This window comes from Micropterus salmoides, unplaced genomic scaffold (genome assembly GCF_014851395.1).
Source record: "Micropterus salmoides isolate LMB-PRFRI ecotype aquatic unplaced genomic scaffold, ASM1485139v1 Ms_hic_scaffold_22, whole genome shotgun sequence".
Taxonomy (NCBI): Eukaryota; Metazoa; Chordata; class Actinopteri; order Centrarchiformes; family Centrarchidae; genus Micropterus; species Micropterus salmoides.
In genome coordinates this window covers 16,308,892-16,336,353 of record NW_024041373.1, presented here as the reverse complement: position 1 = coordinate 16,336,353, position 27,462 = coordinate 16,308,892, and the positions used below count along the sequence as shown (strand labels likewise).

Here is a 27,462-nt window from a genome sequence, read left to right as displayed (position 1 = left end):
ATCCACTGAGTAGAATTTTCACATTTATGTAAATGTAGGAACATGTAAATCAACATGTATAATTGGATGTGTTTTTAATCGCACCTTATTGTTTATAAGAACAGTGAGCATTGTTGTTCAGTAAAACAATGTGTTTAGAAACTTTACAACAGCTGACAATGACATCGGGTTCACAGTGGATGACTTTGATGAGCGATTATGATAAGTTAAAGCTGAAAATCTGTAAATGCTCGGATACAAACTCTTGTAAAAGATGGCAATTCCACATTTCCTCACAAAAATAGTATTTTTAACTTTATTGACTGAAGAATTACCCTCTCTAATTCAAATTCAACAGTTTCAAGGATTTGCAAAGATACATTTTGATGGAAAGATATACTTATGTTTTGTAAAGGCAACTTATTTATTATGTGATGTCAACAAGTGTGACGTATTACTGCCATTAAATAATTTGGTGTAACGATATACTAATGATCTATTATGAGTTCAAGTCAACAATTTTAGATTCCTCATCTACTGGTATAAATGTATTTCTGCAGGTCACTATAAAAGGTCACATACAGGTGGAGCAGGTGGATTTTGATGCTGCTGGGACTCCTCTGTAGGCATGTCCTGTTAACATACCAATAACACTGTCCTGTGTGATCAGACTTTAAAAGCAAATAGGCAAAGTGTTTGGATGGGACAGCGAGGAGGCCCCACCCAGGACCCCAGACCAGCAGGCTGAGATTAGAGGACATTTGTTCCACAATATTGCTGCCTCCTGGTTTCCTAAGGCTGGTGCGTTTGCACAGAAGGTGCAGGCAGATATTTGGGCAGCGGCCAAAGCCTTTCCTCGCTAGCGGGCCACCTCGTAGAGCTGCAGGTGCTGAAAAGGACTCCCCACTGTTTCTTAGTGTGGTCTGCGACCCTACAGGCTGATGGAACAAATGCTTGTCTAGGGAAAATAAACTTATCTCATTTGGATGACAACACATAGCCTGGGGTTACTGTGTTGTGTTGCACCAGTTTTGAGAAACAAGTCGGATGAGGTCAGTGGCTCATCTTGCGTTGTGAAACAGAGAGAGTACTTCTGATGTAAAAGTGATAGCAAAGAATTCAGTTTATCTCAGGATTTGCCTTGTATTAATATCTGAACTGTCAAAAATCAATATTTTGTTACTGATTACTAATGCTAAACAAGCCTAATCAAACGGGAAATGATTATGATTTTACCTTGCACTTTGGGAGCCTTTGGTAGGTAACTGAGAATGTTGGAGGTATTCTCTGTGGAGAGGCTCTCTTTTCGATGACCTAGCCCTGACCCCTGAGGTGAACCCTATCACACAGAGGTGTTAGCGTGCCACCCAGCGTGATGGATCACCCCTCAGATGCCTGTGATCTAACAATCATGGCCAATCATCAGGACTCTCTCTCTGTTACTATAATGATCGGCAATGATTCTGGCCTGGAGTATTCAGATGATGGATGAAGGCTCATGCCGGGTCCTGAGAGAGGGCGATTCAGGCTGGATAGAGCCAGGACTCAATGTCTATTGACAGCGTTGCTAGGTTTTGTAGTTGTTAACATCTTTATCATAATGAAGTGAGGATACTTAACCCTGGAGTATGTGGGGGTCTCTTGGTGCCTTAACACTGATGTTTAAGGTGACCCCCCTCAGGGAGACGCCCACACATTGGCTAACCATTTTGCCAGATGATATGTTAATTTTTGTGACCTTAGATTGAGCTGGGTTACTCCCACATCTACTGAAAAAAGAGGATGATGAACTCAGCATGACGTGAGGGACTGTGATTTTTTTTTTTATATGTCTTTAATTAAACTTTCATGTTTATGTTGTTATCAGTTATTTGAGCCATCAAATAGAAACAAATCCATCTGCGGCACAAATGCCAAATGCTGCACAGTAACTGAAATGCATGCAACAATTTGAATGATGACTACAACAACTCTTTCTAATAAATATAGAAGATCAAAGCAATACAAACAATAATCTATACAGCATGAGCTCCATTTGTATGGAAAAAAAGAATTTCTGTAGCAATAAAATGTTTGAAGTTGGGTTCTGTACTGTATCTCTATATAATACATGCAGCTTCTATGTCTGGCCTTGGATTGGTAAAGGCTGTCACAAGCTCACATGAGTGCATGCATCACGGAGCAGGGGTACTCATCCAAACACCACCCAAAAACCCACTCCCCCGGTGTGGGGAATTACTGGGCCTCTCCCAGCTCCTGGTAACCCCTTCATTATCCACACACCAATGGGTCCGGATCAGATTCAGGGGGTGGGGAGTGGAAATTGGGAGGCTGGGGCTGCTGTTCATGCATCTGAACAATGCCTCAATGTTTAAGAATTGGCCTCATGGATGGGAAGTGATAGGGTTCAGTTGTGCTTGGTCTGGAGCAGGCTTCCTTGTTTGTTGTTTTCATTTGGTCATTTGTGAGAATCTGCTTAAATGGCTCCTCTGGATCTGTGGGTATTTAATTATTACGTGCTTAATTAGCAGCATTGCTTCATTGAAAAATAAATATTTGATGCTGTATTTTCCCTTTTCCATGAAGTGTGTGGTTGTGCTTAGCCCTCTCTCTGTCTCTTTTTCTCTCTCTATATACTCTATTCAGTTTTAAATTAACATCCTAATGGACCTCATCTGTCCAGAGAGAGCCTATTAACTATAAAGCCCTACTCTCATCCAGGGTCCCTGTCACAGAAGGGCTGCAGACCCCACCCACATGAACATGTCCCTCACTGTCCATCAAACGACCAGCCTCTCACATCAGGAAACAAAAATCAAATGTGGATAAAACCAAGGGGTAAAGGATTTCATTGTATATAGTTAATAACCTACTACTACCAAAAAATTAGATTGCTTTAATTGCTTTATCACCTAGGCCTTGTGAGCTCAGCAATTCAGCAATCAGCCTGATTTGTTTTAAATGAGCTGCCATGGGAAGGGATGGGGAAGCTTGATGCTCTCAGTCCTCCAGCACCTATAAGTGAAGCAGTGGACTGAAGGGGTGTAGAGTGTTCCTGAATAGTAAATTGAATGTCTATAAATGAATGAAAATCAACAGTGTCAGTCCCTGAAGTTCCCTAACATTTTCTGCTGGACAAAACAGTCTTCAAGAAACAATACGTTTAAGGGGCTCCTTTTTTGACACACCAACTCCCTCAGGAAGTGGTGGCAGCCCTGGGATTTGAACACTAGTGTTACTGAAGCAATTAGCATATTCCTGTATTAAAGGAGGGAAGCGTGACAGTGTTTTCCAAGATGTCAGTATGTATCATTAAAAGGCATATTTTAATTAGGGACATGTTAGTTCGTTACACTAAATGGATTAACATTGCTTGTCAAGGGTAGAGATATGTTTTACATTTAAGTCCACTGGGGAACAAGGTCTCAATTTAACAAGACATCTTAAGTTGAGATGGGTCTTGTTAGTGGGGATTCAGAAATGGCACTTAGACAGTTTAATATTTTGAAAATGTGTGAAGATACCATATCGCTGAGTTGCTGTTTGTGTGTGTAACTGAGTGTAGGAAGTCAATTATTATATTGCAATTGTCTGCAGGCTGTGATCTGGAAACAATACGCTCAAAGGGCAGACAGTTTGCTATCATTTGCAAACTATATTATTAACAAAAGACAAACTTCAACTCAAATCAGCTTAGTTTTACATTATAATTAAAAAAAACAAATATATCTTAAAGCTTCTTTGTCCCTTTCAAAGTTTATGATGAGAGCTTTAAAGCGAGGAGCTTGACAGTCCACTTTCTGACGATGCAGCGAGTCTAGGGTTCTGCATGACCGTTTGGATCAAAGAGTGGTTATCTCTCCTATTGAGCTGTTTTCACCTCTGTCTTCTCTCATTATGGGGTGAACAACTAGAATTTCCCTCCATTAATCAGAACCCAATTCTCAGGAAAGCCATCACAGAACTCCTAACAAGCCAAAATGCAAAAAGAAGCGTGGAAATAAAAAATAAAATAAAAAAACAAGACAAGCATCTCCTGAATGTCATAGATGTCCAAGAATTGATTTCTTCCCTGCTAGTAGGAGAAAATGGGCGAGAAACTACTGCTTAGCCAGAGGTTCTACTAAATTAGATTCACTTTGTGTGTGCAGTCAGCAATCAGTCAGCAAAGTCAACTTGAACTGGTTGTGCAGTAAGCACATATTCATATAAATTGGCTTTTTTTCTGCTGTGAATGAAATAATCCCCTACCTGACCACAGTGGATAGCTCTACATACATTTAGACAAGTTGTTTCCATATATATATGAATAATGGTTTGTGTTAGAGAACGTATTTCCAGAGTTTCCATAAAGAGCGTGTCAAAGGATTTTAAGACTATCAGGATGGTTACTGGGATGTGAACCCTGCAGCTGTGTTTTTACATTTCTTACACACCTGCTGTGCTAACAACACCCCTGCAAGGATTATATGCGAAAGGATTTGCAGCCTAGAGGCGCACAAAAAACCCACCAAAAAGTGCCAGAATTCTTGACATGTGCTGTACACATTAAGTTCCCACTAAAAGAAGAGATTAATTTAGACTTGCACAAACATAGACATGATGACAGATACATTTAGGTGAATCACAAAATATATGCATCCAGAATTTCCAAACCTTTCCATGCTGTGCCGTTTTCCATGAGTAAAAGATGATCTTCACTAGAATATCATCACTCCCTTCTTCTGGCTGTCACTGGGGCCTGTCTAGGTATAATGTCCTGCCCTACTTTGCCAGTTCTTGATTAAAATGTTGACTTTTTGCTGGGTAATAACCTGATTAATGTAATTGAATGTAAAAGGGCGTAGCTCAGCAGCACTGCTGATCACTGGAGATGGATTAGGAGAGAAGGCTTTCAAATTGAATACAGTTCTCCCTCCTCAGCTTGTTAATTGTGCCGTTTACCACTACCTGAGTCAGTGACCACTGCTATTTAGTCTCTCTAATGATGATGCACAGTCCGACCCAACCACAGATAATTAAAAAAGCCTTCCCCACACCCACCCCCCATCTCTCTCTGTCTTGAGTTTGGTGTTGCATTGACAAGCCGCACTAAGGCTAGATATTGAGCTGTCCGCTTCGCAGAGTCTTGGCTGCAGGACCACGTAGCCTTCAAAATGCTGTTGTGTTGTGTGTTTCCCAGAAAGAAAGTTAGGTATAGATCCTTGGTGTTTGACTGTGATTGACCGCAGAAAGGTTTAAGGTTTCATCATGTTCTTTCAGTCAAAATGGTTTCAATTTCTATTCTACTATTATTAATTCTAACATCAAAAAGAGAAGAATTTTATTTATTTTTACTTTGTCTAAGCTTTGGAAATCATTGATTTCCACATGGAAGTCTTTTTAAAAAGTGTGGTTTATTAAATCCCCTTAATCCATTGTGAATATTTTCAAGCCATTTGACTCCAGCTGAGGAAGTCAGTCAGGTTTTCCATCCATCATAGACAGTTTATGCTTAGGGAACTTCATTAGTGTCATAGCATGCCATGTTTGTAACCTGTAGCTGAATAAAATATGAATGAAATGTTGTTCATGGGAAGTTACAGCAAAAATGGTAAAGAGGCCCACGAAACACTGGGTGGTGTATATGTCTCTGGGTTTCACAGTACAATGCAGAAGTTCACTCGGTAAAACTGACAATAAGTTGCTTTGGAGGCATTACGAGCTGGACACAGAAATGAGTTTCCAGTTGGTGGGAACTGACATTTTTATTTGTGGTACTGTGCAAAGAAGCACTTGACCTCATTGTCAAGACCAGTGAGAGGAAGTACAAGCTGTTTTCATCTTTGCAGAACACAGTGGTGAAAAAATGTCATTATTATCATTATAGAGGGGTGGCGCGGTATTGCAGTGGTTAGCACTGTCGCCTCACAGCAAGAAGGTCGTGGATTCAAACCCTGGTTGCCCCAGCCTTTCTGTGTGGAGTTTGCCTGTTCTCCATGTGGGTTCTCTCCGGGTGCTTTGGCTTCCTCCCACCATCCAAAGACATGCTGACTAGGTTAATTGGTGTCTCTAAAATTGTGCTTAGGTGTGGATGTGAGTGTGAGTGGTTGTTTGTCTATGTGTGGCCCTGCGATGGACTGGCGACCTCTCCAGGGTGTGTTTGCAGGATAAGCGGTTGACAATGGATGGATAATTCTATAGGAAATTATTAAATGTAGTATAATGCACCATATTTATTTACACTGCTTGCAGTCTTGTGCAAGTGCTGAAATAATGAGGGGAGAGAAATCTTTGGCTTGTGCAAACTTCCTTCCACCATTGCAGAACAAAATAATAAAGAGAATGTGTGCGAGACAAAGGCAAAAGACCCCCACAGTGCCTGGGTCTCTGCTTCCTGTCATGAGTATTCCTACGGGGTTTCACATGACAAAACGCAGAAAGTTGTTTTGTCCCCGGGCCTGTCACGATACACCCTCATAACTGCAGCTGTGTGTTTGTGTGCATATGTGTGTGTGTGTGTGTTTGGTTGTGCACTTGCATATGTGTGTGTAGCTGTGCTTTTTTGTGCTGGCATGTTGTCTCGCTGTCTTCCCTGTCAGCTCATAGCCTGGCACCTGCTCTCGTGTTCCTAATTAGTCTTATTTAATTAATTATATTCTACAGCACATAGCCTCTCTGTTCTGTTTCTTTTTGTAGGTTTCAGTCCCGTCCTTCTACTCTTCTAATTCCTTACACTTTATATGGAGACAAATGAGAGTCTTTCCATGTTGTCTATTGCAGTAGCATGGGAGTTTGTTGAGAGGCAGAGGAGACTGTGTTCCCTGATACAAACATCCCTAATCCCTAACAAAGCAACATTATGGAGAACTTCTGATGTTCAACAGTACTCTAGGAATTGCCTCCGCATTACCCATAAAATTGCTGAATGTATCACCCTAATCAATATTGGAGTTTATGCTTTCTTAGCTAAAGCTACATATTTTGCTAGTGCCCTTTAAATATGAAAATAAATCAAATGCCTTTTTGAGTCAAATATTATTTGAATTTACATCTACATCTATTACTTTCAGATTGCTTTAATTTGAGCCAGAAAAACAGCAGTGCTCATCACTGGTGGCTCTGGCTAACTCTTAGCTCACCTGTGCAAGCTAATGTTACCGTACTTCCATTGTGGAAAAATGCTAATTTAAAAAAATATAGATATGTATTTTAATATCATCATAATAATAAAACTTTAGTAACAAACTAGTTCAAACTAATAAGTAAAACTTTCATGTTGGTCTCACTTTGTAATTTGCGCCTCTTTTCCACAGACTATATAAAAGCAGTGGACATTGCCAAGTACACGTAGTGATGTCCCCCATTGGTTTATGGGCATTTTGGCCGTCGCCAAAGTGACCATATGACGAGAGGCGTAACGAGAGGGTGACGCTAGTGAGGGAAACGCATTGCGTAGCCACACCCTAAAGCATAACCTGCTTTATCTTCTACTTTACTCTAAATTTGACCATAATTAAAAAATTTAACACCATTCTGTATTAAAGATTGAGACCATAAACCCATTAGGACTGTGTTTACTTAGGTAATATATCAAGTGATAAGGAGGGTAATTTTTTTTTGACTTCTATACACTTATTTTTGCAACCAGTGGAGTCGCCCCCTGTTGGCCATTTAAAAGAATGCAGGTTTAAGGCACTTCCACATTTGCTTGCACAGCCAATCTATTTTACTTTATTTTAAATTTTGTGGGCCTCTGCAGCAAGGTACTCTGACATCACAAACATCCATTGGTTGAGGCAGTTGAGCCAGGATGTGCATTAGAGTTACAGTAGTAAAAAATAAGCTGTCCTCTAGCTGAATCTAAACATGACAGCCCTTTTGGTTAAATATAACATGTTAAATAGAAAAAAATACTTTATCTAGTTGTCCATGTTATTGTACTTTCAAAAGCTGCACTTGGTAACTTTTTCCACAATCCACATTTGGTGTGAAATCAACGATTTTGCTCGCGAGACACACTGACATCCCGCTGACTCACAGACAGAATCTCTTCAGTAAGCTGCAGGAAAACAAGTCAAGTTTCAAGCATGGTGAGTAAACAGAAATCAGGAAAGCACATTACTTGTGACAGTTGGCCTAAGCACCTCTTTCTTCTCTGTTAGCTTTTCTGTTCCATTTGTCAGGTTCACTTGGCTTGTGTGCCCGTGTTGTCTATTAGGTGTATTTTCACTGTGCTTAGCACTACAGTAAAGGTCTGAATTGAGAGGAATGAGAAAGAGAGAAAGGAAAAGAAACAAATTTATTAGCCCCTGGAGTCACTGGAGCAATAACTCATCATTTGGCCACAAGAAATGTAAGGAGTATTCATATCTGTGATCAGTTTTGTGATAGTCAGGATATAAATACACAATACATGACACTAAAGCCACCAAAAACATATCCTAAAATCACCTTTATGTTGCATGAGGTGTGATAATTCCTTAAGCCAAGTGACACCAAGAAGGGGGCATCCAAGGTACACAAGCCCATCAATGAACGACGAGTGGAAACAGTGTTGAATTTCACTTCCTGATGTCAAAGAAGAGGGGTAGCCAGTTGCAGGCAGCCTCCCAGCTGCCCCTCATGCCGTGTTTTCCACTAGAGGATCCTGGGCTTAAAGAAAAGATGCCGTTAATAATTCAGAACCTGGATAAACATCACCCAACACCGCCACAAAAGACAAGATCAAACCTTTGGCAAAGCAAGTACTGCAGCGGGCTGATAGTGTTTCCCTGTGTAGCTCGCTGTACGTAGACCATATGGACATCATAATCACCCGTGGGATGAATCAGCAGATTCTTGATCTGGAGCCCAAAATCACACGACACCTTAATTAGCTGGTGTTGATATCGCCCTTCACAGTGCTAATTTGTCACCGCCAAAAAACACAGCTTCTGGCAAGCATTGTTCTGTTGAATTTTGTCGACACTGTTAAGGAAACAGAGATGGAGCATTGAAGGTGACAACATGTTTGAGTTATGTGAGTTTAATGCCCCCTGACAGGTAGCTCTACTTGGCAAAGCATTTCTTTTATCAACAAAGATTTCACATTGATGTTACATATCAACAGTCAATAATGAGGAAATAAGCGCAAGTTTGTCTCTGTTATTTCCTTATTAATATATGCAGCCATCATTAAATTATTTGGGATTGTGTTTATTTATTCTCAGTGACGGGCAGCTCCCAATAAGGTGTAAATAATTGCTGTTCTCCTCGGGAGGCATAGCCACCATGAAGCAGTGAGTTGAAAAGGTCAGACGTGTTCTGCACGCCAGCTCTAAAGTGGTTTATTAGCATCCCAACGACATATTCAAGAGATCGTCTGAGACATAATTACCTGAATAAGGTACAGATGAATACTGTATTTGGGGGAGAAGGCAAGGTTGGTTGGATATTGGCTTTGTCTCCATTAACCTGGAGCACAGTGTTAAAGGATCTGTTTGTGGAGAGAAAATGACAGGGAGTCGGGCTGACAGGGCTGGACTGAGACAGTTAAAGGCCCCTTGCTGCATAGGATAATTAATAAATAAAATACCAGGGGAGCCCCTGCCATGCCTTCGTCTATGACAGGGGCTGTCTCCAGTGCGCTAAAGCATTAAATGACCAATTTCTGTCAGACTAACTTCCACCTCGCTCTCTCTCTCCCTCTCCCTTTCTTTCTCCCTCTCTCTTTTGCTGCCCTCTCGTCTCCACCACACTCACCCCTCTCTCCCTTGTTCCCTCCCTTGCTTCCTCATTTTCTGAAGTGGGGCTACTTTGCTCTCTTTGCACTGAGTTTTTCAGCGACTGATGGCTCTAGTTCATTTCTGCTGAATTAATTGGTCCCTGAATGAATTCTGTTGACAGGGCAATTCATCATGTGTTTGGCCTGACAGTGACTGGGTGTTGGGAAGGGGGGAGGGGGGGCGTTGGGAGTGTGTGTGTGTGAGTGTGTCTGTGTGTGTGTGTTGTGGAGGGGTGATGTGGTGTGGGGAGCCAGTCAGAGGTGGTGGGGGTTGGTGATTGTGGCATCCCACTTTTCTTTCGCCCCTCTTTGCCTCGTCTCGTCATTTTCCTCTGTCCTACTGGAGCACCAGAAGGCTGGATGCTCTTATTGCACTGTTTTACCAAAACAGTTAGGACTCAAACAAATCAACCCCCCCTCAGTCTGGGCTTCTGTCAGACAGAAGACCCACTCTCAGCTTGAAGAGGGCATGCAGGTCAGTGCTACCCCATTTTACAAATTTGGGCCTTTTGTTCACTTCCTACCCAACCTCAAATCCCTCCTCTCCACTTGATGTGCACACACAGGAACACCATCCCTCACCCCACAGCTCCTCAGCCCTTTTGAAGAGTGACATAATCAGGTAGCGAGGCATATTTAGTGCTTAATTACACAATGTGTTGCACAATGACCATTCAACATGATAATTCAGCTCCTGAAGGGGAATGGCTCCGCACTGATAACTGAGATGGGAATGGTGTAATAGCATATAGTTGGCAGATGAGGCCTGGGTTGAGAAACCCAGCAATTGCATTTCTCCAGACAGCTCTGTGACTGCTCATTATTCTAATTGCAAAGTATGCTACAGTACAGGATACACACAGAGCCAGAGCATCCTTTGAGCTTGAACATGGAGGAAACCTCTTTAGGCTGTGTTGAGTCAATCAATGCTCACTCATTACAAACATCACAAAGTCATGTTCTTGTCGCCTGGATGGTCTCACCCGCCGACAGTGAAAATAACCTCATAATCATTGTTCTGTCACGATCAGGATCATCAGAGACCGGGCTTGAACTCTTTAACTCCCCTGCCACACTGAAATTATCTTGATATGAGATGAGGATTTATTTTCACATGAACAATTTCACAAATTATTTATTTATAATTAATTTATATAATTTTTCTAGTTTTCATCTTTGGACCAGGATAATAAACATACAGTTGCATCTTAATGGCAGCTTTAAGACATTTATATCTATTTAAGACCAACATATTTACTTTTAAGATATAAACCAGCAACACATAAAGTAACTTCACATTAGTCTGGGCCGAAGGACTGCTTCTTCTCAACCCAAATTCATTTGGGATTAACAGAGTTAACGAAGGCGGTGTTGTGAACAATACTGCACCCGTGCAGCCACTAATTAAAGCTGCTTCTAATGAGGGCTCGTTGATTGACACAGCAGGGTTGGCCTCTCCCCTAGCCAACATCAACTATGACAGCCACATGATGAGGCTGATGACAGGCTCCCATGCAGGCAGATGACAGGACGTCACTGCGAGACCACCACCGCTCCTTGTCTCTGAACAATACTGCACTCATATCACACCACGAACTTCATCCAGTCTTGCTCTCTAGTCATATCATGGATGTTTATGCAAAGAGAAACGATTATATATTGTAATCAAGGTATTTACACATTGTATTTTGTCAGGGTTTATTCTGTTCACTTGTCCACCACCGGTGGAATAAGTACTTAAAAACCTTTACTTTAAAAAGTATCAATACAATATATAAAAATACTCAGATATAAGTAAAAGTCCTGCATTTAAAAGCTTAGCAAAAGATGAGTATGAGTACTACTTGACCCCTGTGGCTGTTAATAATAATGCATCAGTGCAAGTTGTTTTTTACAATTGTAGCTGGTCCGGGTGCAGCCAATTTCACTACTTTACATACTGTTTGGTGATTTAGTCCAGTGGTTCACAATTTAAAGGGTCAAAAGATAAATCTTGGAGAGAAGAAGAAAGGAACGAAGAGAAATCAAAGCTCTGCAGCATACATTCATCTTTGTTTTTGTGAAATATTATTTGATCTCTTTGGGCCTTGAAGTTATTTAAATGGGACCATCTGAGAAGTTTTAGAGGGGAAATCCCTTTGTTGGTACTACTTCTAACAATGCAGAACATGTGAAACCTATGACAAGATTCCACAGGTAGATTCCACAGTATAATTTTGGTTTTGTATTATATTTTTAGAAGCCTATCAGGTTTTTTTAATGGAAGAGATACGCTATCAGATAAATGTAGTGGAGTCCAATCTTCCCTATGAAATATAGTGGAGTATAAGTATGAGTAGCATAAAAGAAAAATAGTCAAGTAAAGCACAAGTACCTCAAAATTGTACAAATAAAATTAGTTACTTTCTGTCACTGATAACAACCATCAATTTAATTTACACTTAAGAAGTCAAGATCATAAAAATGTGCAGTTTAAACCCCCCCCATATATATATATATATAATTTAATGCAATACATTGATATGTGAATATGACTTCAACTTTGCAAGGGATTGCTTCAGACTGCATCCATCTAGCAACTCTTTAAAATGGGCTTGTTTCACTGCATATATTCATATATCAGTAATAGACATGAATCATGCCAAAGAGGCCTAGCTGTAGGGCATCACCAAGCCAAGTTGACAATGAGGGTGAAGTGTTTGAGTAAATCTTGCACAAGGCCCATTGGCCCCCGTGGCAGGGCCTCTCTGTGTGGGTTTGAGAAGCCCCGAGGATGACAGGTGCTTTTCGTAATGCCTAACTGATGAGAGCCAATCAGTGCGCCCCATTCTGCTGGTGTGTGTCTCTTCTCCTGTTGTTGTCATCTGGCCCGCTAAAGTAAAGATGAGCTTGACTGACAGATGCATCCGGGTTCACAGTTTATTGGTTTCTACGAGAGAGCCAGATATGCCAATTTAGACAGGGTAGTGACAAAAAAGTTCCCATCTAAATGGAATAATTTTACCACTGGGAATTCTCAGCTGTGAGAGGAAAGAGCGTTTGTGTGTATGTGTGTTGGTTTTTTTTATCTTTTAACAAGGCCTGAATGACAAACACATAGGACAGTTAGGGGGCTGACAGAAACAGAAGCTTTTGATGCTTCACGGGGGATCCATGAAATAAACAATAGGCAGAGGAAGCAGGGAAATTGAATTACAACTGGCTGGGCTTGTGTGTTTCAGAGAGTGTAGAGAGGAGGTGAGGCAGCAGCAGTGTGGTATAGCAGGATGAAACCGATGCATCATTAAATATACTGGAGTCAGAAGCTGGGGCAACGCTCTCCTGCCTTTCCAACTGTCCTCCTTCTTTGTTTCACCCTCTTTTCTCTCCCTTTCTTTTTTTTTTTTTTTTACCTTCTTTCCCCCTCTGTCCTCCACACACACAAACACACGTGTTAACATAATGCAATTGTTCTTTTTCTTGTAGACACGTGCTACTTTTAACAGGAATCATAATATAGAGGATTTCTACAGACATCCACACACCGATACACACAAACAACGCACTCTTCAGCCATCATACATTTCATATTTTAGAACTGTAACCCGTATGAGTGCCTCCTGTAGTCCTGACTGTTCATAAAACCAAACATCAATACACCAGCAGCAGGAGCGCTCCCCGGAAACCTTGAACTCTGAATCATTTTCTTATGGGGTTAATAATGAGGGGACACCAAGTCAACGACTGACATATAAAAGAATTTATTTCTCATGTGCACAAAAAGAATTGGAACATAACTGAAACAGAACAATGATTGAGGCCACAAGGCTTTCCGTATAGATTTTCATCAGAAATCCTTTTTATGTCCATGACACATCTCCTGTATCATCTTTACAACAGCAGAAGACCCATTCCATGATGGTGGCTTGCCCTTTGCGCCAGAGTTTCATTTTCAGATACGTCGAGCTACATGTAGACAGAAATAGGCAAATCCCAAGTGCAATTTGTAGAGGATTCTCCTGAAGAGCAGGACTGCAGTCTGTTTCTGTTATCCGGTGCCCTCGGCAATGACAGTTAACCCTGGTACCAGATAACGTATTTGCTTGTGTAGGATTAAAGTAAACTTCATCTTGGATGCCTTACTCTAAAGAGTTATATTGGGTTGAGAGAGTGGAGGGAGGGAGGAGAGATGGGTGACTGGGAATAAGTGCGGATGTGTTTCTATACGTGGAGGCACAGATGACTGTAATTTGGATTAACATAATTATCACAACATCTACAAACAGCAAACAGGACAATATCTTTGATTGTTGCCAAGGACTTCAGTTTGATCAGATCTTCATTTTTGGAGCAAAAGCGAAACTAGTAGAGAGAAACCATTTCACACTGGAGGTCTTTTGTATGTCTTAATTTTTATGCTGTTCTCCATGGGGATTACTTATTTTGAGCCCAACAACAAAAGATGATACAGAAAGCCATTTAACTCATTGCATAGTGACATAAAACATCATCATGACATTATCATGAAAACAAAATAAAATGTCAAAGACAACCTATGTGATGTTAGCATCTGTAACCTGCTACTGCAGTATATGTAGCCACAGGTTATACAGTAGTTGCGCCTCAGAGCACAACATTACATTAAGACACAAATGTAATGCATGTTTTTTTTCTGTCTGTATATCTACAAGGGGAGCCAGTACATTAGTATGATACTGCAATGGTGTGTGTGATATTATTTACAGAGAAGAATTGTCTTCACATTATTCACAAATTATTCTACAAAGCAGCTTTTTGTTGCAACTGATGGAATTTTGAATTGCTGAATTTCACCTTTTTCATTACACCCATATTCATTATGTTGTTTGCCTGCAGAAAAGTCACGAGATACAGGTTCAGTGTTGACTACTTATTTAAAAGATAATACTGCTTTATTTATGCATACATATACTGTAAATAAAATATTAAATATCAAACTAAGTCTTTGGCAAATGTAGTTAAAAGTACATTCACAAAATATCTTCCAAAAAGCAAACTGAATCAGTATTTCCTTTCAGTCCCTATGGAGAGTAGAGCGTAAATAGAGGAGGGTGATGAGTATGTGTTTGTAAAGGCAATTAATTTCATTGAACAGGCATGAATTTACGTTGAAAAAACAGGTTTGTAAGGCAATTGTTGAAGCTAGTTTACAGTTGGTTCACTCAACTGCATACAGCTTTCTAAACTGTGTAGGCATCTAGTGGTGTGACTAAGAAGCTGAATGTAGTATAACCCAGTATAGTAAAGTATAACCCAGGAGAAGTGAATTTGTTCATGTAGCCATAGGGTTGTGGCTTACAAACTCCTCAGGAACTTGAAAGCATTGCTTTTACTCAGCAAAAGATGTCAGTCTCTCCGCTTTGTGTTTTTACACCTGCATTATGCAACATAAATAGTTTCAACTTATGTTTGAAATTGGTGAGTTAATTAAACTTAATTTTGAGTGAATGTACCAAATAAATTAAACAAGCTGAGGTTATAGTGCAAAAAAAGAGCAAAGGACGATCATGCATGGACATGGACATGACTGGAAAATGAGGGAAATTGTGACTACTCTGAAGAAACCTTTGATAGCTTTTTTTTACATTAAAAAAAATATAATTAAAAAAGTATTTAAAATTCTGGCAAGACCATATTGTTCTACCATGTTTTTTAATACTTTGCAAAATGATTTACATTTTTACATCTGATTGTTTACCACAGGGAGTGTGATGTTGCCATTGGTCTAGATAGGGTCAGTAAATGTTGTGGAACATGCTGTGTTTATCTGATAATGTAGGTGGGACTGGAGAAATGGGAGCAGAAGACGTAGTCAAAGCACCAGAGTAAAGCCCGTCCTACAGTGGGGAGCCTCATTAATTTTCCAAAAGGGCCCCACGACACTGGTTCAAGTTGCTACACCATCAAGCTATGGGACCATTGTCATCTCCCCTGGACTTCTCTGTCTAGAGCAGAAAAATACTGCAGTTCATCACATAAAAGGAATGTGAGGATCCAACAATAAAATAACAACGACAACAACAGCAACAAAGAAACAAAAATAAAAACCCACAACATTTTTCCACATGGTATTCTTCACACTGTTTTTCTTGAATTTATATTTTATAATATATATATATATATATATATATATATATAATCTCTTAAAGTCATTCTTGAAATGTTCAGGCCTGTGAGAGATTGAGGGCATGATGGGTGAGTTCTGAATGCCCACGGGGCCCTTTGTGACCCACAAGTGTGTAACGCTGAAGTAGGGCTAGATGCACTGGCGTCAACTTTGCTGATCCTTCCTCCACATCACGCAACATCACGGGGTTTCCTCTAGGATTCCACCACACTTCCCTTTGACCTCAGTGTTTCTCAGACGGGGACAATATGGAGGCCGAAACCCTGGCCCTGCAGTTTGAGCTGGTCTCCATGGTAACTAGTGGCGGTCGTAGGCAGTGGCAGCAGTGGGAGGTGCGGAGCCACGGGATGCGGCACTATAATAATAAGGGGAACCTGAAAGTTAACAGAAGAGCAAGCTGTTGGAAACCATGAGGCCAAACATCATGTAAGACGTGTAAGATGTGTGTAAAACTCCACGTACAGAGAATACATGGAGCCTGAAAATTTGTATTTTTGTTTTTGAATACGATTTTAATTTTACAACATTTCTAGAAGAAAAAAGTTCATTTCTGTATGTGTATGTTTGAGTTTTTGTTATTTAAGAGAAAGTTGCTTACTTAGTAATGCTGGATTGCTGAACCGCCACGCTTCATTGTAAGTGGTGTATTGTGGATGAGAGTAAGGGTTTCCAGAAAAGTCCCCTCCTAGAGAACAAACAACAACAAACATTAGCAAAGAGCTAACAAACTGAAATGACTGACAGCTTTTGTAAAATATATATATATATATATATATATATAAAAAAGCATTTTCACCAAGTTACATTTAAGTTGAAGTCTGGCATTTTTATCCTGGCTGTTTGTAGCCTATAGCTTGTCTCCATGGTCCCTTCAGGTGAACTGATTGTTTTATTAATCCTCTGTTATTCTTCAGGATTTCCTCTATTCTTTCCTTAAGTGAGTATTTCAGTGCTTTTCCCCCTGCTTTTAAATGATGATGCTTCGCTTCAAAACTCCCTAATAGGTTCTCTGAGACTCTCATTCGCTTTTTGTCCTCCCTGTGTAGGTTCTAGTGGAAAGGACGGGAGGCTGAGGGGATGTCAGAGAGTGATGCTGTGGGTCCACAGGTTTCTTTCTTTTTATGACACTATAAAGGTAGGGTTTAATATGAAGCTGCTGAAGAATGGCTTTTGCTTTAACAGTGTTTGGGGCCAGTCACTAAATCTTAGTCATTCACCACCAGTTGAAAAAAACCCTGCAACCTCTGGATTAAGTAGCTGTGTTTGTATGCTTGTATGTGTGTTTGCCTAAGTATATCTATAAGCACTTTCTAGTGGCATATAATGAAATAAAGCACAAGTAATTTTCTTAATTTGAGATATCAGCTTTTAACTCCATGCATTTCTTAAAATATTACCCTCCACACTGAGCCCACTTGTAAATACTGCACGCCTGCGTTGATTATTGCTCAGTGTGAAAGGTACATGTCTCAGAGCGATAAAGGGAATTGTGTTTTCAGTTGTTTGGAGGAGAGATCTACACACTCTGGCAGCTATAGCATCCTCACGGCTGGTCGTGTAACTCAAGCTCATCCCTGAGAGAGATAGTGATTTAAATATTTACAGGCCCTCCACGCCTCTGTGTTTTGACCCTTAACTGTTTGCTGTGAACCTGAACTGCAGGTTAAGTAGAGGGGAAAGAGATACGCTCTGCAGCCCTGGGTGTCCGGGGAGGCGAGGAGAGGCGCAAAAGCAGTGTTTATCGACGGGGCTGGTGAGAGTGCGCTGTGTGGACATGGCGAGGGTAATGAGTGCTGGGAGCTGGAGTGTAACTGAGAGGAACTGTCCTATCTCACGGCGACTGATTGTGGTGATCGCCTATCGAGTTCATCTAATGTCCTCGTCCGCAGACGCTAACTACACGCTAACCACAGTCTAACAAAGCTATAACAAGCTCTTTTCAGTCCTTTGGGTCAACAGAAATGCTTTAAGGTTTCTTAAGCCTCTCAGCAGTGAATGTGCTTTTGTATGTGTTACTGATGAGGACATCACAGAAAAGCATTACCACTTGTTCAGCTGAAAGTGACCTCAAATTCTTTAAATAAGAAGGGAACTACATTGTGAAAATAAAACATGTAAAAGCAGAATTAATGGCGTCATAAAAAGAGAGTAGTGTCACCTACCAGGAACCATTCCAGCGAGTGTGGAGGTGGGGTAGCTACCTTGTCCTGTGGGGGGGACATGAGGCGGGTAGCCAGGTAAGGTGGTACTGGCCATGTCTCGACCTGCAGGCACACAGGAGGAAAATTCTTACAGGGATGCTGATCACAGAAAAGTTGAATAACTTGCCATACACGCTAATTAACAACGTTTCCTCAATTAGGTTGATAAGAAACCTAATTTAGGCATTTGTCTCCTAGAAATTACAACAGCAGGGTTGATCATTTATTAGGGTACAACTACACATTGTCACCAGTATAGCCAAATATTTGTCTTTTTGATACTACTTTTTTGTAACGTCATGCATTGTATGTCATATTTATAGGGGAATGATTTCTCTGCTGCAATTATGAGATTTTATAAACAAGAAACACACTAAAATCACTAAAGTGAAGAGATGCATATAGTCACTGAAACTAACAAGCAATGACACTGTCTCCCACAATGCATCGCACCATTTTATTTCTTCCAGCATGTAAGATCATGTGTTGCAGAATGTGTCATGAAGGCACATGTTATCCATCCATTTTCTAAACTGCTTATCCTGCATGAGGCTGCAAATGGGCTGGAGCATGCACTGGGTGAGAGCCTGGGTACACAGGACACCAGGCTATATTATGTCAGGGCAACATACATGTTGCTCTGAGGACAGAATTTAAATGATTTATATTACTTCTGTAACATATAAACAAACATCCTAAGCAGCTTTAAAACTGCGAGGAGCATCAGGCTACTGAAAACTCCACATTCATTTCTGTGTAATAATGACAGTATCAGGCCTGGCTGGATGAAGGGGCACACAGGACAGGGAGATATGGTTCCAAAGCAGGCCCCAGCATCAGCCCTATGTCTCTGCCCCCCCCCCCCCCCCCGTGACCCCTCAGACCTTGGGCCTGTCACGAGGCTAGAAGGACCTGGAGGCCTATTGTTAACCAGAGAGATGGGCAAGGGGTCAGAGCTGGAGAAAAGCAGGGTGGAAAGGGGGAGAGAGCAGTCTGTTAATGAGGGGGCAAACAGTCAGCTTTGCTCCTGTATACACAACAGTAGGGCCACAAAGCATGATGGGATTGATGGCTTTGCAACGTGAGAGGTGGACACTTTAATTAAGTGCATCTTTGAAAATTGCTAAATTAATAAAAAATCATCACAGAGGTAAATCAACTGAACTGAGTGAGCTTGATTGGAATTTGATCTGGTTGCTGGGGCCTTATGGGTAAAGTTGTACCTGCTATAAAGGGCTGGCTGGCATACTGGCTGTAGCAGGAGCCATGGGCATGGGCACGGTAGCTGGGAGTAGAGGCATCTACAGAGAGGCTGGACTGGTGGGGCAAGATGTCAGCTAGATCAGAGTCCCCAACAGAGGAGGGGGTGAAGGGGGCAAAGGACGCCTCATGGGGCTCACGCTTTACACACATGGACGGTGGATATGATGGGTGAGAGTCTGCCGGGTGAAAAAAAAAAAAAAAAAAAAAAAAACTAGATGTAATTTAGACATGCAAATCCACACATGCTATACATGCATTCACCTTCAGTCACTCATATGCATGGTGGAATGGATGTGTAGCTTTCAAAATGTTCAAATAACCAACTAGGAAAACTGCGTGTCAAAAACAAATAAAATGTGTCGCAGCAGAAGTTTTTAGATTTGTTATGCACATAGACGAACACTGACAGAGACAGGACAAATCTTTAGCAGATTCGTGGTATAAATTAAAGGGAGCCTGAAGGATGAGGAACACTACAAGTGCTACTATACATTAACTTCCTATCTTTTACCAACTCAAGACCCAACACTTTCATAAGAATTCTGAATAGATAAGCAGTCTTTAGCAGTTGATTTGTTCATTTACATAGTTTATAATAATAATCTCATATGCACCCAGCAGTAATTCATTCAGCTAAGTGGAAACATACACCAGTGAAATGTTGCAACAACACATCGCGCCTGATCAATCAAGCTCAAATGCGTAAAAAATTTCCCCATGGTTTTAGGAAAACAAACAACATAATCTCACGGCTGCTTTCTCACAACAAAATCACTCCCACAAATAACTAAACAATCGGCTTGCAGACAGTTCAAAACTCTACACTTTGATCTAATTTGGCTGATGAGTCTTGGCATCTTTCATTTCACCGGCTCTGCCTCTTGAACCTATGCAATCAATGTGAGCTCTGTCTCCGGCCTCTCCACGTCTGCCGCAGAGCCCGTTCTGTTCGCTGGGGCCTGTAGGGAGAGATGGCTCTTTCCCGACACCATGATAGCCTCATTAGCTGCTTCCCCCATCATTGTTATTTTACAACAGGACTGTGTGTTGCAATTCCTCATTAAGATAAGGGCTGTTCTATGGAAGGGGGATGCAACCCTGTCAGCCCTATAACCCTAATACCAGGGAAACAGGCAGTGTAACTGTCTGCTTTCCCATACAAATCTGTAGCAGGTTCCCCTAATCTCTTTGTCTTTTTGACAGCTGTAAATGTGGAGGATTTAGACAGAGGTACTGCAATTACACAGAATACTTTGAGGCAAATACCATTGTCATGGAGGGAACAACTCAATGTAAGTTTGCAACAATGTAACTTTTAACTTATGATCAAATCATTAAAAAGAATGGTTTCTCTGGCAAGAACAGAACTACTCTAATGAGCAGGCTTTGAATTTAATTGGGTGGACCTAAAGCTTTTCATGCACTGTGTAAGTATGTCACAAATCTATTGAGAACAGGGTACGAATATAGGAATGATTAAAAATGGATAGTGCTCAGTTCGTTCCTCAGTTAATTATAGCTAACTTGCAGTATGTTAAAGCATTTCAAGTTAAAACAGCTTTCAAAAGTCCAGTTAACCAGAGGTTGATTTGAGTGCTTAACAACCACCATCGACAAAAGCACTATATTCAACAGCCTAAACTATAAAAAAAAACAACACTATGTGGCCCACCTAACCTTGGGACATTGATCTTAAATCTATGATAAGACTGTGGATGCCAAACAAGAAGCCCAGGCCAGTTTATACTGTATCTGAGTCTTCCCGTACACTACGGTAGGCTTGTGTTTTCTCAGCGCCTGAGCAACCGTTGTCAAACAGACAGGAGTTACGACGCAACAACAACCGATACAAACGCTGCGTTCAAGACCACTGAACTCTGAAACTAATCAGACATGGTGTTGCTTATTGTCCTGGAGACGAGGCAAAGCCTGGGTAAAGGGAGTCTGTCAAATCACAGGCCCTGATGATGGAGATGGAAGATAAACTCTGGGTCCTTGGGGACTCCTCTTCCCAGCAAACACATCTCAGAGTGGAGATGCTATAGAGTTCTCCAACATCTGTCTCTGCCCCACCACTGATACCACATCTACAGACCCCATCAACCATAGAAATGAACTATTAAGAACCTACAGCAGTCCTTGGAGTGATGCGTCCAGATATAGCTGCAACAGCCTTCTCTCATGTGAGCATTTCATTTTTAAATGCCCACCGAGGAACTTTGGTGCGCAAACCATTTGCTGGCAGAACTCTTGTTTTCAAAGGCTGACACTCAATCCACAGACAACTTTTTCATTCCAACAGCATGTTCAATATCACAGCAAAACTTGTGTCTTTTGCAGGTACACATTCATGTTTTCAAGTACAGCCAGTTATACATCTTCAAGCCTTAATTCCCCTGCATTGCTGCATTGTAGAGGTGGTCATTAATAACCACTTACACCAGAAAGGAACAAAAGAACAATGATCAAAGGCTGCATCCAGTCGTGAGTGAGTAAAGAATATTTGTGGGGCCAAATACTTTGAATTCCCCATCCACAGGTTTAAAGTAATTCATTATCAAATGTGTGCTCAAAGGTTAGTGTGCTATTGTGGAGGGTGATATAAACATTAATTTCCAAGCCCTGGGCTGCGGGCATTAACTGAGCTGAGACAAGCCGTTTGTCACTAGGCCACACACCAGGCACCGCAGGTGAGGCGGCTGCTTGTTGTTTGCCACCCAGCAGAGAATAGCTGGTACTGCCAAGTCGTAAACTGGGCTCGGAGAGTGGTGTACATTTCAGCTTAAATTAATCGGAAATAAAGAGTTTTTTATTTTATTTTAATTTTTAACTCTGTTCTCTCATCTATTCAATTTCTCACTCACAGGGAGTGAGAAATACATGGGTATGAAGGTAGATAGATTTAAAGAGAGATAGAATAGCAATGGATCTTCACATCTGCTAGAGTTGTAGTATGTCAGAAGGGTGCCCATTTACACCCAGCCTCCCCACAGGCTCTGGTGAGAGTGATTATCAAGCCCAGCCTGCACAGAGACTACTGTACTCACAGAGGGCATAATCCTATTTAAGTACTGATAAGCAGCTTCAATATTATACTATCATTTATTTCACATATAACGTTTATGTCAGGATTAGAATAACTAAAGTCAAGATGGATCTGCAGACCACTGTGTGTTGCTTGTTCAGTTCAGGTGTCAGTTAAAAACTGTGCAGATACTTGAATGCTGGGCCAGAGCCAGAGACCAGTTAATCACGACACGTTGTTCTATCCATGGACGCACTGAACAGTTCACAGTGTTCGTTTACTGGATACAGACACATACAAGTACAACAGCTTCTCCACAGCTTGTATACACCACTCACAAAGTTCCCTGTTTACTTTTTACCCCGTCGGACTTGCATAATGCAACGGAAACATGGTAACAAGTAAATATAAGACACCATTTTGATTTAATATAATCTACCTGCCAATATTAGTAAGACTTTAGTCTTTTTTTACTAAATGGTAACATTACAATGATTTTTACAATGATTAGTCATTGTCAAGGAGGGGAAACCATTTGTAAATCATTGGTGCTTCATACTAAATCCCACTGGTGTGTTTCAGTGTCCTAAATCCCTCTCTGATTTGGCTATTACCCTCATTCCTAGGTAACCATCTCTTCCACACATTAGGGTAAACAGAGGACACAAAAGATGGCCGACATTGCTTTCGCTAGCGCCCTTGGTACGCAAAACTGAGCACTTCATTAATCATTCATCTTTAATAGATTATGCAAATTTCAGGACATGAAAATCAACAAAATCAATAATGGTATGAATTTTAATTGGGAGCAGAAAACATTTAAAGAATGAATATAATCTCAGAGCTCCATCCAGTATGAGAGCATAATTTATTGATAATTGGCTCCCAGCCTAAGTGAGGAAGGTAATTTAGCATTTTTCAGCCTTGGCATACATTCCTATTTACAGGGTTTGCTAATGGCAGAAAAAATAATATTATGCACTAACAACCTACGTCCAATCAAATGCTTCATGCATTACTATGCAAAGTTGTTGAAATTAAGTAATAAAAGTTTACTATATATTACTTCTGAGTTTAATTTAGTGCTTAAAATACTCATTCACTCACGTACATTTTTTAATGCTTGCGCTAAAGTATGCTGTCATTTTCCACTTTAAAAAAAGTTTTGTTAGTTCGCATCCTCATTATTCAATCTGTGGCCCTGACATGTATTGCTTTAGGAGGCCCCATGCCCCCAGGTGGCTTGAAGGCCACCTGCTTTGAGTGTGCTCCCCAGAGCAAGACCGCTTTCATAGGAGGATCCCAGCATAAAAGACCAAAACACACCTTTCTTCTCCTGAGACCCAACTTTCTGGGGCAAATCTACCTCCCACATATCAGGAATAAAAGAGGGGTCTTTCTTTTCCCATAGCTGTGTGCCTGGGTCCAGGGCAGGACTACAGGGATCATTTGAGAAGGGCCACTGCAGTTTTCAATCATGCTGTCCACCTCTTTACTTACTCTCTCTCTCTCTCACACACACACACACACACACACACACAGTGGACTCACTTGACTTTGATGCCCACTGCATAATTATGGATGTTTTATTAAAAGGCTGGTTTATTATTTTCAAGTCAGAGTGGCCATCAGTAAACCTAACCCCTCCTGGGAAAAAAGCCTCTGCAGCCACATTGATACAATATTACAATTAACCAGGTGGACAGCAAAGGAAAAGAAGCCATAGTGCAATAAAGGGTGGGTTTGTGTGGGTTATATGATACAGATTAATATTACAACATATTCAATACATTGCACCTGCCATTACCTTTTTGCTCTCAGTGGAAGTTAATATTGAAAACAGCACTCAGCTCATAGGTTGTAAAAAACAATAATTCCAGGGTTTCTTTCACTGTCTGTGTCTCATCTGTATTTAGGTCTCTCTCTCCACAGCATGAAGCAGCCAGCCAGCCACGGAGCTATTCCAGCCGCTGTCAATCAACAGGCTATCATAGCCTTTGATGACAACGTTGTGGCGCGGCGAGAACAGCAGCTGTCTCTTATGAGAAGTGCTCCCAGTCAATCTGTTAGCAGGCCGATCCGGGCTAACACAATAGCCAGTTAGGAGCAGTGTGTGAAAGGCCTGTAGGATTTAATGGACTCAGATGATTTATCGCCTCGCTCTGTCTCTCAGAAATAAACACACAAAGTGCCTCAAAAAGTGGTTTGAAAGAGCGTTATCATTTGGTGATAAGATTTTTATATTGCTGAAAAATGTGTGTGCCTTAAGGATATGGCAGTCAAAATCAGTAATTTTTTTATCAGCTCCAATAGTGTGCACACATGGCCTCTGTTGATTATAGGATTGAATAATTAAACTCAAAAACGTGTGGAAAACAGTTACGGAGATGCCATGAATCAACATGGAAATAGGTAGCACCCGAAGCAGAGCTAAACACGCTATACTTGTGTTCTCTGCACTAAGGGCAGCTGTGTGTATTCTTTTAGGGATCAATCTAGTGTGAGTCAGATTGTACCTGTCACAACAGAGTAGCTCTGTGAGACACTGGAGGCGAGGTCGGAGCTGGCGCTGGTGGAAAGGCTCGGCTTCACGTCTTCCAGGCCAGCGTTCAGGGATGGGAGTGAGTATTCATTTGCCTGTACACAAATACACAACAAGTGCAAAAATTTGTCAGTGGAGAAATGCACATGTAAGTAGGTGGCAATCAAAAAGAGCAAGTCACACTTTCCATATAAAATATTTTCACATTCCACCATATTGTGTCATGATCTGGCCAATATAGCTCATGCAAGCCCATTTGCTGGGTGCTAAGTTTAGAGCAGATGTCCCAGTCTGGGAGACAATACATGAAATATGTCTGAAGGAAACCCCTGATGTATCTGAGGAAGCTGTCTGTGATCCTCTCACTGTGTTTCCATCTGAATATTTCCTGTGAGTTCTGTGAGCACCAGCAACCCCCCTCACCAACCCGTCCTGTCCCCGCTCCCCCATGCTTTACCAAGACCTATGATGTATGCATGCATTAGGGCTTGTCTGAGGAGAAGGCAGAAAGGGAGAGAGGGATGAGAGAGGGATTGGGAGAGGAGTGAAAGGATGGGGTGTCAGCTGGCTCTTTGTGCTCCACTGCAGTCATCCCTGTGACCAGTCAAGGGAGGAGACATTCAGGGCTTTGTTACAGGAGAGACATGTGGTGTGGTTTTTTAAAGGGGAGTACAACCTCAAAATCAACCTTTGTGCTTTGCCTCTAGGATGAACACATAAAACTGGGTTAATAAAATTATAAAATACCTCGTATTGTTTTACACCTTTTATACTATTATTAGTATTTTCTACTTCATATTGGAGGTTTTCTTTTCTGTTGTGATAAAGGTACCATGCAACTGCAGGCCTCTTCCATATTTACAATTTAATTCAAAAATATGCAAAACTGTACTGGACCAGAGAACTTCCTGTAAGGATCAACAACTATTTTCTTTGGTATTTATTCACTTTAATCTCAGGTTAAGACTGTGCTAGCAGCTGTGATGAATACTGTTTGTTAATGAGATGACACTTCCTGACCTGACTCTTCTTCTTTGAAGTGTGTGTGCACACATTTGTGTCTGTGAGTGTGTGTGCAACTGTTTGTCTCAATGGGACTGAGTCCCACAGGGGCGAGCTGGTGACCCCAGTCTTGTCTGCCTCTATCCCAGATAAACTCTAATTGTCTGCTTACAACTGTTCCCTGGCACAACGCTGGATGTTCCTCTCTATTCCGCTGGGCCTCAGCAGCACAAGAGCCATTTTGTCATGCAGATGGGTTGTGGGCAGGGCTGGGCAGGGCTGGGTGGAGGGCGAGTGGCAAGCACAGAGGGGCCTGAATGACCTGACCACATGGCTGCCAGAAGTGTGGGAGGGATGAGGCCTATTCAGCCTGGCCTCTTCAAAATGGCTTTTTAATGCCCTAACGCAGACACCAGACAAGCCCCTAATAGCCTAATATCCCACCTTTTCACCAGTTTAAGAAAAGGAGGGGGTGTTGGAAACACGGAGAAAAAAGGAGGTGCACAGAAAGAGTGGAAAGCAGCCTGATTAATATTACATCAAATTAAAACTGATTTTTCTGGACCATTCTGATGCAGTTTTTCTCCCCCCTCCTCCACCTTCCTCTCGCCTTTTTAATACCTTCTCCTCCACTCTTTGTGATTGCAAGTCATTTCCAATTCGTTTTGGTATTGATCTTGCCGTAGAAATCACTTTGGTAATTAGCTGTATTAGAGGCTGTATAGCAGGCCGAGGGGCTGTCCCTCTGATTTATCGTCGCTGTAATTCCCCGCGATCGCGCAGAGATGAAAATGAACTCAATTAGGGCACTGCTAAGGCTGCATGTGCACCCACATAGAGTTCCAATGGAAAAATTAATAGTCTCTTGTTGTTTAACAGTCTAATGAATGTAAATAAAGGTTATCCGCTGTAATAGGCTGTAGGCTTTTAGGTTGCTTTAAGCAGAAGTTGCACCGTGCTTGTTGTCACCTGCGTCAGTATGTGTACCAGTTAATTCACAATAAAACGTTATATATAAATAAATGTAAATTATTTCCTTTTTTACTACAACAGCTTGAGGACAGACAAGAAGAAAGAAACCAGGATGTAAGTGCAAAAATGTAGAGTGTAAATCTGTCTGGCCAACCTGTTCAGGTTTGATGTGTTCTGAAGTAGGGAAGACATCAGGATAAGAAGGACGTTCAAAAACACGGTCCAGGGCCTCCAGCTGCTGCTGGGTGAAGGCATCTGCTCGCAGGTGCTTCCTTAAACTCTCCACACTGCCCTGAGAGTCGCTGCCGGGGCCTGAGCCATCAGAGCCATCTAGAAAAAGAGGGAGAAGAAGAAGGGAAGGGTGGAGGGAGGGTGACAATGTTCTGCATCAGGGCATAGCTCTAGTCTTTTTACCTGAAATTATTCTAACAGGCTAGCAATGTGAGATAAGCATGAGGAGATTTTTGTTTCGTTTTGAGCTCAAAGGGGGTGAGAGTGACGGCCTGAGGAGCAGTATTAAATTCAGGGAGACCCACCAGCATGTCTGGCTTTTAACTCCCTCTCTGTTTTTCACACTAATACACTCAC

The 27,462-nt window shown here is 41.4% G+C and overlaps 1 protein-coding gene across 13 annotated transcripts in view; it reads right to left on the bottom strand.

Annotated features, from left to right (window-relative positions):
- Nucleotides 1-13,445: 13,445 nt before the first annotated feature.
- pax2a (paired box 2a) overlaps nucleotides 13,446-27,462 on the bottom strand; it is a 29,390-nt gene continuing 15,373 nt past the window's right edge. For 4 of the 13 annotated variants that reach the window (XM_038737808.1, XM_038737809.1, XM_038737805.1 and 1 more), the window contains 6 exons: nucleotides 27,029-27,204; nucleotides 24,875-24,995; nucleotides 19,294-19,509; nucleotides 18,032-18,133; nucleotides 16,468-16,554; nucleotides 13,446-16,224 (listed from right to left, as the gene is read on the bottom strand). In XM_038737808.1, coding sequence (XP_038593736.1) covers nucleotides 16,103-16,224; nucleotides 16,468-16,554; nucleotides 18,032-18,133; nucleotides 19,294-19,509; nucleotides 24,875-24,995; nucleotides 27,029-27,204 — 824 coding nt within the window. In that variant the 3' untranslated portion in view covers nucleotides 13,446-16,102. Of the gene's footprint in view, nucleotides 16,244-16,467; nucleotides 16,555-18,031; nucleotides 18,134-19,293; nucleotides 19,510-24,874; nucleotides 24,996-27,028; nucleotides 27,205-27,462 lie in introns of all 13 variants that reach the window. The other 9 variants (XM_038737813.1, XM_038737815.1, XM_038737810.1 and 6 more) reach the window with 3 other exon arrangements.